The sequence below is a fragment of the Coffea eugenioides genome, unplaced genomic scaffold, assembly GCF_003713205.1.
Source record: "Coffea eugenioides isolate CCC68of unplaced genomic scaffold, Ceug_1.0 ScVebR1_760;HRSCAF=1491, whole genome shotgun sequence".
Lineage (NCBI taxonomy): Eukaryota > Viridiplantae > Streptophyta > Magnoliopsida > Gentianales > Rubiaceae > Coffea > Coffea eugenioides.
The window spans coordinates 60,916-74,299 of NW_020864628.1; the positions used below are offsets into that span (position 1 = coordinate 60,916).

The 13,384-nt window shown below is 41.9% G+C and overlaps 1 protein-coding gene across 1 annotated transcript; it reads left to right on the top strand.

Annotated features, from left to right (window-relative positions):
• Positions 1-1,731: 1,731 nt before the first annotated feature.
• On the top strand, positions 1,732-2,391 carry LOC113758838. Its single transcript, XM_027301562.1, has one exon. The coding sequence runs from the start codon at positions 1,732-1,734 to the stop codon at positions 2,389-2,391; it is 660 nt and encodes a 219-aa protein (XP_027157363.1).
• Positions 2,392-13,384: the final 10,993 nt, after the last annotated feature.

Sequence of the window (13,384 nt, forward strand, 5' to 3'; positions counted from 1 at the left end):
ATGTCGAACGACCTCGGTGAGTACTTCGCTACTAGGAGCATCCCGGAGGGCCTGTATGTCGGTGGGCTCCAAGACATAGGGTCCGACATTGTGACTGCTAGCGGACCTATTCCTACCTCGATAGGGTAGTTCTCGCTATAGCTGATGAGGGCAGAAGATTGGGTAGTGTCAATCGTAGATGCCAGACAGAGATTGAGCGTCTGCAGGCCGTATTGAGAATGCAAGCAGCTAGGATCTGTGAGCTTGAGGCTTCTGTCCTTGAGGAGCAAGTGCGAACGAATGCCTTTCGAGAGTAGGTTCAGGAGGCTCACGGTCATCTTGCTCAAGTAGTAAGGGAAGTAAGAGACCGAATTGACAATATTTTGACTGAGTGTAAGGCCCTGGTGGGGGAAGTAGTGCAGAACTTGGTCGAGGGAGGTCAAGGGAACGCCGCCTCTAATGATTCTGAGGAGGATCCTGAGGAGGACCCCGAGGAGAAGCCGGCTGCACCTGAGGAGAAGGCAGAGTCGGTCGGGTCGGTGACTGACTAGACTAGGGATCTAGGGTTTCGAGGGATTTTGTGGGGTAGTTAGGGACATAGTTGGGATGACACGTCATCTTTTATTTTTGATATTGACGTGTTAAGGTTGATATACACTGCGGTTGGTTTTGTTCTATGTCCCTTGGCTATTATAAGCTCTTGACTTGATTACGTTGGCATGTACAGTACTCTATAACTTGTTATGTGACTTATTTTGATATGTATATAACGGAAGTGTTTATTTTAAACGTGTTTTATTGTCTTTACTTTATGATTTAGAAATGTTTTCACTGAGCTTTATAGCTACTTTATATTGCTTATATCTATATAGTCTATTGTCCAATAGAAGCATGGAAGGTAGGAGAAATCAAGACTATGGAATTACCCGAGGACGCGGTTCTAACCGTGGCCGTGGGGCTAAACAAGTATAAGAACCAGTACAAGAACCAAGAGTGGAGAAAGGTGCAACAGTTGAGTCACAACCTTGACCCCGAGCTAAATAGGGGGATCAGGTGGCAACGGTGATTCAACAAATGACCAATATTCTCGCTCGATTGGTAGAGCAGCAGGCAAGTCCCTGTTAATCAATCTAGGGACCCTAAAATAGGGGAAGATAGGGCCCTAGAGCGATTTCACAAGTTTTTTCCTCCTAAGTTTCTTGGAGGATCAGATCCTGAGATAGCCGAGAGGTGGCTGGAGACGATGATCAATATTTTCACTGCCTTGAACTATACGGAGGAAATGCAGGTGCATTTTGCTCTATTTCAATTTGAGAGAACAGCTAGAGCTTGATGGAACGTAATTAGGGCTAAGTGGGAGAGAGAGAGGGGACAATATGGACTTGGTTGAATTTCGTGCGGGAGTTTAATGAGAAATATCTCCCACCGATAGTTCAGGAGAAGAGGGAGGACGATTTTATCAAGCTCCGTCAAGGAACCCTAATTATATCTGAGTATGAGACTCAGTTCACCAAGTTATCCAAGTTTGCTTCTGAATTGATAGCTACGGAGCAAAGGAGGGTGAGGCAATTTGTACAGGGACTAAATGTTCAAATACAAGAAGCCTTGGCGGCGGCACAAATTAATACCTTCATGATGGTTCTAGAGAAAGCCCAAGAGATAGAAATTGCAAGGGCATAGGTGAAGGTCTTTCATGCAAAGAAAAGGGGTGCACCTAGTGGAAGTCAGGGGCAGGTACAAGGTGATCGGGTTATGCCACCTCCTAAAGTGGGTCGAGAAGCTGGCGGTGGAAGAATGTCAAGGACATCTAGGGGAGTCACTCTAAGAGGAGCCCCAAGTGGAAGCGGACAGGCGAGAAATGCCTCGCAGGGAGGCCAGACATCCACCTCTCGAGTGTCTTGTGGGTACTATAGGAAATCCAACCACATTGAGGATTATTGCTGGCGAAAGGCTCGAAAGTGCTTACGGTGTGGAAGTATTGAGCACCAGATCGCCAATTGCCCACTGATTAGTGATGCCCAACCAGCTGGTAAATCAAACCCTAAACCAACCAATGTAGGAAGGACCAGACCAAGGGTGCCAACTAGAGTGTACGTCTTGGATCAACAGTCGGTACCTGAGCTATCGGAGGTAGTGGAAGATACGATTCCTGTTTTTCATCGTTTAGCCAAGATTTTGATAGACCCTGGTACAACGCATTCTTTTGTCAACCCCACATTTTTGTATGGAATTGATGTGAAAGCCGAGAGGCTACCATATGACTTAGAAGTGAAAACACCTACGGGTAACCAATCTTTACTTGCTAATGGGGTGTATAGAAATTGTGACATTTGGGTTGGTGAGCGGAAATTGGTAGTCGACCTGATAGGTCTAGCCATTAAGGGGTATGACGTTATTATAAGGATGGTGTGACAGCCCCCATTCCCCCTAAGGCGAACCAAAGGGTTCGGTGGACCGCCTGCCCAACTCTCGCCAAGAATCGTTGTATCTCTTCAAACCAAAATAAGATATAACCTCAAGGAAAAGTGAAATAACAAATTGCAAACTAGAACATATACTTACATTCATTTCTATCTCAAAAGTAGTACAATTCCAAATAAAATGAAAGTTCTTAGTTCTTAATACATCCAACCCTATCCGAGCACTAGTGCGAGAACAATAAAAAAAATAAAATTTCAAAAAACTAGACCAAGCTAGTCTGCACAGGACTCACACCCTTGCTCGCATCCCCTGTAAGGAAAACAAAGCTAACGGAATGAGTTAAAAGCCTAGTGAGGTTCCATACACATAGCCAAATAATTAAACAAGGACATTAATCATGTAATAACAAGTAATCCAGAAAATATTTACAATATAAAGTAATGATAATACATTCATTAAAAGTATACATGCTCACACGGAGCCCTTCATTCATTCATTCCACCAACTATTTCCTTATTCCTCCAGCATTAAAAATAATTTCATTTGTAAGTGAAAACCCTCCATTGTTCTTGCCATTCATTCATTCATTTCATTTTCCCCCTACTGGACAATGGCCAGTCTCCACCAGACTTCGTGGTCATACTCGAGTTGTGAGGCCCCAATCAGTTCGTAAGTTGATATTAGGGTTATTCATTATTTCGGTGTGGTGAAGTTAGGGTTAGGGCTAAGGAGGAAACCCTAATCTCGGTTAAGATTGAAAACCCTAGTTTATGTATTAGTTTGAAATGGTTAGCAAACTCTAGATTAGCAAACCTCGAGTGTTACAATTTATTAGAAAACTTAAGTGGAGTTTTATTTATCGCCCGCCTTTTTCTACATTTTCTTTATTAGAAAATTCCCCAGATAATTTTTATTGAGTAAATATAGTTTTTAGATGATTTTTCTAGTATCGGTTAGTTTTTGAGAAATTAAGAACATATATCGGACGTGGGACCCACTAGCGCGGAAAGTTCGGTAAAATTCGGCCAATTAGGTTAAGTTTTGGATACTGGGTTTAATTTACCGGGTGTTATGAGATAATTAAAGGTTGTTATCTGGATGAGAGTGGAGAGAGACAAAAGGATATGTATGTATTAAATAGGGTGACAAGTGTCACCATATGATTAAACCTTACAATTTTGACTACTATTCACCTTTTTACTAATTGACCAAATAAACCCAAAAAAAATTACCAAAATCATCTTCATTTTTAGCTCCTTATAGCCGGCCACTCTCCAAGGAGAAAGAAGAAAAACCTCTTCACTTTCTTAGCTTCAATCTTGCTCAATCTTCGATTTCAACCGATTAAATTCGAAAACTCTCCATAAAAATCCTTCTCTTAGTAGTTGTGAGGTGACTAGTGAAGTTGTTTGGAAGCTTAAGGTGCTAAGTGGTCTCTTTTCTTGTGTTGATAAGGTGAGTGACTATGGAAACCCTCTCTTCTATCTAATGATGTTTAATTAATGACTTGTGGTTGTTATAAGTGTGATTTGGTGGATTATTTCTTGATTTTAGTTAAGATTGGTGAAGTTTTCTATTTATTTGGGATTTTTCTGTTTGCATATGATTAATATTATGTGGTCATGTATGATGGTTGGAAATGATTGAGAATGAAGCTAGTTGGTGTGAATGGTAGTTAATTGCAGCAAATTTCTGGTTTGGAAGATAAATTAGCAAGTTAGGGTTTCAAAGTTCTACTTTCTGCCTGGCACTGTTCATCATAGTTAGAGGCCGAATTTGTAACGACCCCACCTCCCCCTAAGGCGTACCAGAGGGTTCGGCGGGCCGCTTGCCCAGCTCTCGCCGGGACTCGGTCGTTCGCTACAGTTCTCAATTAAAAATTGAAATAAATCACAAGAATAAATAGGGCATTGATCCAAACTTAAAGCGGAACTTATATACATTGCCAACCCAAAAGAGAATATAAACATCAAATATACAAGGGTTCTCAATCCTTCACACGTCCAGCCCGTGCCAAGCACTAGGCGAGAACCACTACAAAAGAAACAAAAGAAACAAAACTAGATTGGCTAGTCTATCTCAAGCTCACGTCCTCGCTCGCCTTCCCCTGTAAGGAAAACAAAACTAAAGTGATGAGCTAAAAGCCCAGTGAGGTTCCGAACACATAATCAGATAATCAATCCAATACATTAAACATGGAGTATCAATAATTCAAGAAACATTTACAATGGAAAGCGATAGTAACACATTCATTAAAAGGATACGGCTCACAAGGAGCAATTCGTTATTTCGTTCATTCGTTCTCCTGACATTTCCCCTTATTCCTCCAATCATTTGAAACTGCATTTTTCATTTATCAATAACCCTCGTTCGATCGTTCGTTCATTCATTCATTCATTCACCCCCGTCCTGGCCGTTGGCCAGTCTCCACCAACCTACAGGGTAATACTCGAGTATACCAAACGTTCACCCAAGTCCCTAATCGCCCGATCGAGTCCGCTTCTGGCTCGAGACGACCGGTAACAAGGGGCAATGGCCAGTTCAGCCCAAAAGGCTTACATTCATGCGCAAGTAACATTTCAATCATTAAATCCTTGAAAATTGCACAGTTATTTAGGTCGAGTGCGATAAAGTACACACTCGCCTAGGAAGCTCGTTTTGGAAATCATTAAAAGCACTTAACACATTAGCAAATGATAACAACAAGCCATAGAATCAAATAAGGAACACTCACCTAGAAATGCAAAATATCGTGCAAAATATCCTTCCGGATATTACCCTTAATCACCAATGAAACCTAAGGTTGAACAAGAGAACATATTACAGTTTATCGAGCAAAACATTTAAGGGAAACAAAGAAACCCGACTAATTAGGAGTAAAACGTGTAAAGATGACTTTCAAGTAAGAAGAGGGTTGTTTGAACCCAAGGATGAGAAATCATGTTTTAAAATGGAAAACCGGTCATGGTATTGGCCAAACAAAAGTATACAAGTTCAAATAGAAACCTAGCCCTTGGGCGAAAATTTGGGCAGCACGCCCTTTGTGTTTACCTAATTTTCCAGCCATTTTGGCTTCATTATTTTTCCTCAACCACAACCCAACATCACACATAAGCAATTCAAGTCAAGAGCCGTTCCATAGGCTCACAATATCATAAGAATAAGAAATACAGTAATAACAAGTGCAGAAATTCAATTTAGCAAAAGACAGATTTGACGTTCGAATGCGGAAATAACATATCGGAGGCTACGCTTATCAGATTAAGACGCAACCTATGCCGTTTCGAAGCTAAGACACAGGGCTATAATGTTAATGAAGGTCACTTAGTCCATTTTCTAATATAACTTGGTCAAATTCTCAAATTACTAAACCAGAAACCAATTCGTCGGCTGCTGAAATGAAGAACACTGTAATGGTCATAACGCAGTGTACAAAAATCCAATTAGGTGTTCTTAGAGGAATTTTAAAGCTACTTCAGAACACTACAACTTTCATGTTTTGGCCCAGAGCTAAATCAGAATGGATCCTGGTCAAAAAAAGTGATAAGCTGGACTTAACTGAAGAAACGGACTGTTGGGAAATACTTAGAACAGTAAGGGTATTTTGGACTTTTCATGTCCTACGTTGCTTCGATTGAGTTGAAATTTTTTAAGAACCTATAAAATTCCATTATCTACAACTTTTATTCTTTGACCTAAGGCCAAATCGACCTCTAACATACAGTTACAAATTCGGACAGAATGTTGGGGAAAATTTCCAGATTCTGGAATTTCTATTTTTTAGTGAATCTTTCCTTAATTTCTTGGTCCAATCACTACCAAAACACCTTATAAAACCTCAATTGCAACATATAAGCATCATATAATAAATTAGGCAGAATTTCCCCAAACCCTAGTTCATGAAATAAAAAGGGGAAAACTTCTAAAACATGATAATCATCCATGATTCCACCACTAAATCAAGTTGCTAAGCTTAATTTCACAAGATTGAAAGTAAAACTTAGAGAGAGAAGCTTTCTTACCTTGACTAGAGGTCACTAAGAGTAGCCCAAGTTTTCTCCTTCCAAAGTCTCACCACAAACCACTAGCTAATCACTCAAGAACAAGTTTAATCGGTTTATTTTGTTTGATTCCTCACTTAGTTGTTGGATTGAAGATGAAATGAAATGTTTTCCCTTGTTGTTTTTCTCCTTGCTCCTCTCGGCCAGCAGCAACAATATGAAGAGGAAATTTGCTAAGTGTTGGAGTTAAATGGATGATATTAGTCTTGGGTTAAGAAGCCATGAGGTGGTGACAAGTGTCGCCACCACCACCTTTCTTTTTTTCTCTTTCTCTCTTGTTATTTTGTAGCCTCACATTCGGTCAAGCTTGCTGCCAAGAGAGAAGATATTTTGCTCAAGTTCAATAAATTTGTCTGGTAAGAAAAATGGTGGTCAAACGGTACGTTCAATCGGTAGTGCGCGGAACCCGCCGGATCGCGCCGTTTTTCTTAAAAACTCACGTACTAGGGTTTTTACTTCCCATTCACTAACCTTATATCATTGCCACTAGTCACATATTATTTCTCACTTAAAAGTCACTTTTAATCCCCAAATTAATTCTTACTCTGTACCGAAAATTCATCCGGCGAAAAATCGCGAAAACCCTAATTTCGCTCCAAACTTGAAACCGAAGCGTAAAACCCTATTTTCTAGGTTTATCTACACTTAATGTGAAATATTTGGGTAGTGGCCTTTGATAAATACTAATTTTCAAATAAAAGGGTATTTTTGAGGAAAAATACAAGGAATTTGCGAGTCCTCACAGAATTAGCCTTTGGTTAAAACATGAAAGTTGTATAGAATGATGTTTTAGAGATACCAAAAAAATTTCAGGTCAATCGGAGTAGCGTAACTTGAGAAAAGACAGAATTACCCTTGCTGTCCTGTTTTTACCCGAACTTGAGAACTGCGACTGTAATTGGTGAATTTGGTTGGGCATGCTTAAGAATTTGTTGTTGAGGTCTTCTGATGAATTGTAGCCCTGTTTCTTATCTTTTGGATGGCTTTGGAATCACTTGGTTTGGACTTAGGTAGCCTGACTTATGATGTTTGAACCAGAATGCGGTTTGTGAGCCTGTTTTTACGGTTCTGGGGTAGTATATGGCAATTTTGACCTGGTTGCAATAGAAACTGGACTGAGTAGCCTTCTTCAACATTGTAGCCTCTTAAGTCCTGAATATATCTGCAAAATTTCCGGTCAAACGGATCTGTGTAGCTCGAGTTATGACCAAAACACTCGCACCTGTTTTGTACCCTGAAATTGTGTACGTTTTGAATTTCAGCTTCTGACCATGCATTTTTCCGTTTTGATCCCGTACGATCTGTGTGACGACCCCACTTCTCCCAAGGGCGAACCCAAGGGTATCGGCGGGCCGCCTGCCTAACTCGCGCCAGGACTCAAAACTTAAAACAATAAAACTAGATAAATCGAAAGAGCACTATATACAATATATATACAATCCCAAAAGTTACATTTACATCCTCAAAAGTCTCGAGTCAAACCACTCTAATACACTATAACCACAACCAGCAGAAGATAGACCCTAAGAAGGGTCCTTATACAAACCACCAAAACTAAAACAAACATCCTAACTGTTCAACTATTACAAGCCAATCTAACTATACTAGTGTACGAGCCAAAAGTCCCTGCGTCGGCCCCTGCTAAGGAAAACAAAAGGAAAGGGGTAAGCTATATGCTTAGTAAGTAAACAGGGGCGAAAGCATAAATTTCACGTAACAACAGTTACACAGTAAGAGTAAAGCAAAAGCAGAAAAATAACATCACATAATAAGGATACAGGTGGCTCCAAAGCCAATTCATATGCCATGCGTGATCTCCTGCCGACACTCCGTCGACCACACTCAATGGTCCGTAGAACTTCACTTGTACACCCACCGACACCTTATCACCCTCACTGGCCAGTCACCTCACAAACTTGCCCGGGCGAACGAAATCACAAACTTGAGCTTGAGTCACAAGCTCGGGTCACAAACTTGGTCACCTTCTCGGTGAACCGGATTCACAAAATTGGTTCATAACATGAACCTACAAACTTGGTGACCTCAGACTAAGTTGGACAGACTTCGACCAAGCCCTAACCGGCTCGAATAGTCCAAACAGGTCTTAGGTCGGGCCCACGAACTCACAAACTTTGCAAACTTCACAAACTTTACTCGAAAGTCGCCCCGAGCCACAAGCTCAAGGGGTTTTGGTTCCAAAAGGTTCATATACATATGCCAAGTACAATTATACATTCAAATTAGGGTTTAGGTCGAGTGCGATAAAGTACACCCTCGCCTAAATACCCTTTTCACACATCTCAAACACATAGCAAAGAAAACACACCAAACTGGCCTGAATACTTACTCAAAACGGAAATAGCAAAAGTACGAAGTCGGATCGAAATGAACAGCTAGTAGTGGGCCCCACCAGTTCCGCCCAGCTCACCACCGTCTGAAATAGGAGATTGAGTCACATAATATCGTAAACGGCTACTATCGTGCCTCAAACAAACAAAACGGCAAAAACGGCACGCGCGCACGTACATATGACGGACGGAAACGGAAACGGCCGTTAGCGGAAACGGCAGATTTGACACTCGTTTCTATTGTAATCATAAGTTGAGCTACGAATATCGGATTAAGGCGTATGAGACACCATATCGAAGCTTAAAGGATGAACAACAATTTTTATGAAGACATCCAGAACTGAAACTGGAGGCTTCAGCCCCAAATGAACCAAACACAATCACATACGAAATCTGGCCAACGCACAAATGGTCAGTTTTGAGTGCAAACTGTTTTCTATGCTACACATGGGCAAAAGAGCTGCAAATTGGCAGTTAGATAGTTCATTCCAAATGGAACAACTTTCATGAAGGTCGGCAATCCAAATTCGGAACGGAAGTTGGTCATCAGGACCAAAACAGATCTGACCAGAAAATGGGCATTTTCACGGGCAGGCCTTATTTGCTCGGCTATATCTCAGGTTCTATAAATCCGATTCATGAAATTCCAAGGGCATTAGAAAGCTCTGATATAGAGATATAATTTTGGTGTTTTGGTCGCAAGCCCAAACAGCTTGTAACCTAGTCAAACGTGAAACCAAAGTTCCAGTCGTAAACTGTCCGGATAGAAGAACAGAACAGAATTTGACGGTCAAAACAGGTCTGAGTATTTCATTTATAAATCAGGTTATACCACTCTGTTAACCCTAAAGATTTACAGGGATATCCAGGACTTAAGGGGCTACAACAATGTAGAAGGCCTCTCAATCCAAATCCTAGCACAACTAAGACAAAAATGCAGAAAACAACCCAGAACCGTAATTGCAGGTTCCCAAATCACACAAAACTGTAATCAGTCCAAGTCAGTCTATACAGGTCCAAAAGCATTGATTCCAAATGAATATGAAAGCTAAGACATCAATTTACATTTCATCAGAAGACACCAAGAACAAAATCCAAACCAATTCCAGTCAAAACAGACAATTACTATCGCAGTTCGGACATTCTGTTCACCAAAAACAGCAACATTAAAAACGGCATAACTCACTCTATACTACTCCAAATGCCCTGAAATTTTGCAGGCACTTCAAAATCATCAATACCTACAACTTTTATGTTTTGAGAAAAGTCCAATTCGGCCTCTATCTATGACCTAAAATTTCGGACAGAATGTTCAACCAAGAACCCTAATTTTCCAGAAATTCTTCCAAATCCAAAATTGATTGCATTTATCACTAATTTGCACCTACTAGAGCCTATATAGACCATTACCAATCATCATAAACAACCACACCATCATAATCCAATTAAACCAGAAAAATCATCATAAAATGGAAAACTTCACCAAAACTCTTCAAATCAAGAAATAAATCACATATTCCATTACTCAAGCCACCATTAGGCACAAAATAACCATCATTAAGTATAGGAGGGAAGTTTAAGCATCACTCACCTAATAACAAGAGAGAGGAAGATGATGGACACCTTAGCTCTTCCAAAAAGCTTCACTAAACCACCCACTATCACCAACTAGAAAAGTTGTATGGAAAGGAAACTAATTTATGTGCTTGATTGAGATGATTTGCTAGTGGAAAGCTTGAAGATTGAAGAGGTTTTTTTCTCCTTCTTGCAAGGGAGAGAGAGAGAGCCGGCTATGGAGAAAGAAAAATGGTGAATTTTGAATGATTTTTGAGATATTTAATCCTTTGGTCAAAAAAGTCAAAAATGTGAATAGTGTTTCTTAAGTTCAATCCAATAAGGAAGTGACACTTGTCACTCTCATAAATGCAATCCTATCCTTTCTTTTCTCTCTCACATCAATCATTTCACACACTCTACTTATCTCTTAACACCCGATAAATTTTACACAGTATCCGAAACTTAACCTTATTGGCCGAATTTTTCCGAACTTTTCGCACTAGTGGGTCCCACATCCGATATACGTTCTTAATTTCTCAAAAACTAACTAATAGTAGAAAAATCATCTAAAAACTCTATTTACTCAAAAAAAAATTATCTGGGGAATTTTCTAATAAAGAAAATGTAGAAAAAACGGGTTTTCAATCTTAACCGGAACTTAGGGTTTAAATCTTAATCCCTACTTAGGGTTTTCGAAATACTCCCAAACCAAACGTCACCGCCCAAATAATGAATATCTCAACGTAGAACGAACTGGGGCCTCACAATCTCCCCCACTTAGGACAATTTCGTCCTCAAAATTAATTCATTGGTCAAAGTGTACCTTCAAAACCTGCCGAAGGGTCAATCGCCTCCTGTTGACCCATTGCATACATTCTTGCTGGCCCTTTAGGTCGATTGTCCCCTGCATTGGACGGCTTAGTTGTGGTCCCTTCAGTCGGTGACTTAAATTCGTCCTTTTTCATCTTAGGACACCGGGCAATCAGGTGTTCGGTGCTACCACATTTGAAGCATTTGCGTACCGAACTATTCTTCCAGCAATTTTCATCGGTGTGATTGCCCCACAGAAACCACAGGTTGACTTGGCGGCTGTACTTGCCCCTCCACGCTGGACACTCCTCGGCCCCTCTTGCACGACCTGACCCCGCACAAAGTTTTTCGGGGTCCCTGCAGGTCGTGGACCATCCGTACCTGTCGTTATCTTGGCAGGTGGCTCGTTTCGCGAGCTTTGTCCGACCATGGAATCATTTGAGCTAGGTTGCCTCCTTTTCCGATCGTGGAAGGCTTTAACCTGTCCTCTGGCAGTCTCAATCCGCTGTGCTTTTTCTAGCGCTTGGCTAAACGTGTTCAACTGAGCAGCTGCTAGCGACTCCTGGATTTCCACATTTAAACCTTGAACGAAGCGACGGATTCGTTTCTGCTCCGTTAACACCAGTTCTGGTGCAAAGCGGGAAAGTTTAGTGAACTGGGTTTCGTACTCTGCCACGCTAGATGCACCTTGACGCAGGCGAATAAAATCATCTTCCCGTTTCTCTTGCACGATGGGCGGCAAATACTTCTCATTAAATTCTCGGGTAAAATTGATCCAGGTCCAAGGGGTTTGTTCCCGCTCCCACTTAGCTCTGATCACATTCTACCAGGCTCGAGCGGCCCCCTCAAACTGGAAAACAGCAAAAGATATCTGCCGCTCTTCCGAATACCTAAGCGCGGCAAATATATCGAGCATTCGGTCCATCCAGGTTTCTGCTAAATCAGGATTAGGTCCTCCTATGAACTTAGGAGGTGTAAACTTTTGGAACCGTTCTAAGGCACGGTCCTCGCCCTCATGATTATGTCCCGGATTATGTCCAGGGTTTCCAGCAGCATTCCCGTGGCCCTGAGCCTGTTGGTCAATCATACGCTCCATCAAGTCAGCCATTCGTTGGATGGCTGTAGCTACTTGGTCTGGCTCTTGTTCATGTTCCATTTCAGGGCCTTGTCCTCGCCCTCTACCTCCACCTCGAGTACCGGAGGCCATCTAGTGTACAAGTCTATAATTCGGAACAATCCGTATACTTATTATCCAGACTATGAGCAAAAGAAGAGACACAAAACTTACGCACAAAAGGCACACAAAAGATAAATTCAACATTCTATTCAAATATATACACGTATTTACACAGTCACACCAAAAGATTTACACATTACCCGACCTCCAGTCGGTACAAAACCCAATATACACGAGCACTCCGGCTCCAAAACTAGTTAGTCGGCTAAGTAACAAAAGGAATTAGCCGAATTAGTGCTAACAAAAGTAACCCGCCTAACAGTCAAAAGTACAAAAGCGGCCCTATGCATCTCCCCTAGGACCCAGGTTCCCAACGGAACCTAACGTATCCACCTCATCCATCATCTCCAGACCGGTGGCTCGTGGCGGAGCCTCTGCGGCTAAATCTAGTAAGAGCTCGCAGTCAACAGACATACTCCGAGCCCTGTCCCTCAGCTGCCTCTTCATAGCGAAGAGATGCTGGTGTGTGTCCTGGAGCTGACGGTGCAAAGCATCCGTCCTCTCCCTCTCCTCTCGGAGACTCCGCTCCAAGTGCCTAATGCGTGACGCCCGCCCCTGGCCAACCTCTCTGGCCTCCTCCAGCTGCGCTCTCAAAGAGTCGACTGTCCTGTCTAGGTGATAACGCTCGTCATCCAATGACAAGACGACCTCGTCAGGATAGCCAAAAGTATACCAGCACGCACAGGGTCGGCACGACACTTGGCCGAAAGGGGAGTACAAAGTGTAAGGCTCTCCCAGCCTCTGCCGATAGCGGATCGCCCGCTTACGCAGCACTCGATCCTCTACGACTCTCGAACTCGGAAATCTCGGTCCCACGCCACTGGGTCCCGCACCACTCGAACCGCCCGGATACATACCTACAAAACATTAAGTCGTCAGTCAACCAGCATTTCAGCTTAAAAGATATCATTCAACTTAAAGAGAATCACATAATCCTACGTCATCCTAATAAACCTATCACGTATGTCCCA

What these genes read in the sequence shown, in the direction of transcription:
- LOC113758838 (XM_027301562.1), top strand. Translation starts at nt 1,732, where the DNA reads ATGCCACCTCCTAAAGTGGGTCGAGAAGCTGGCGGTGGAAGAATGTCA.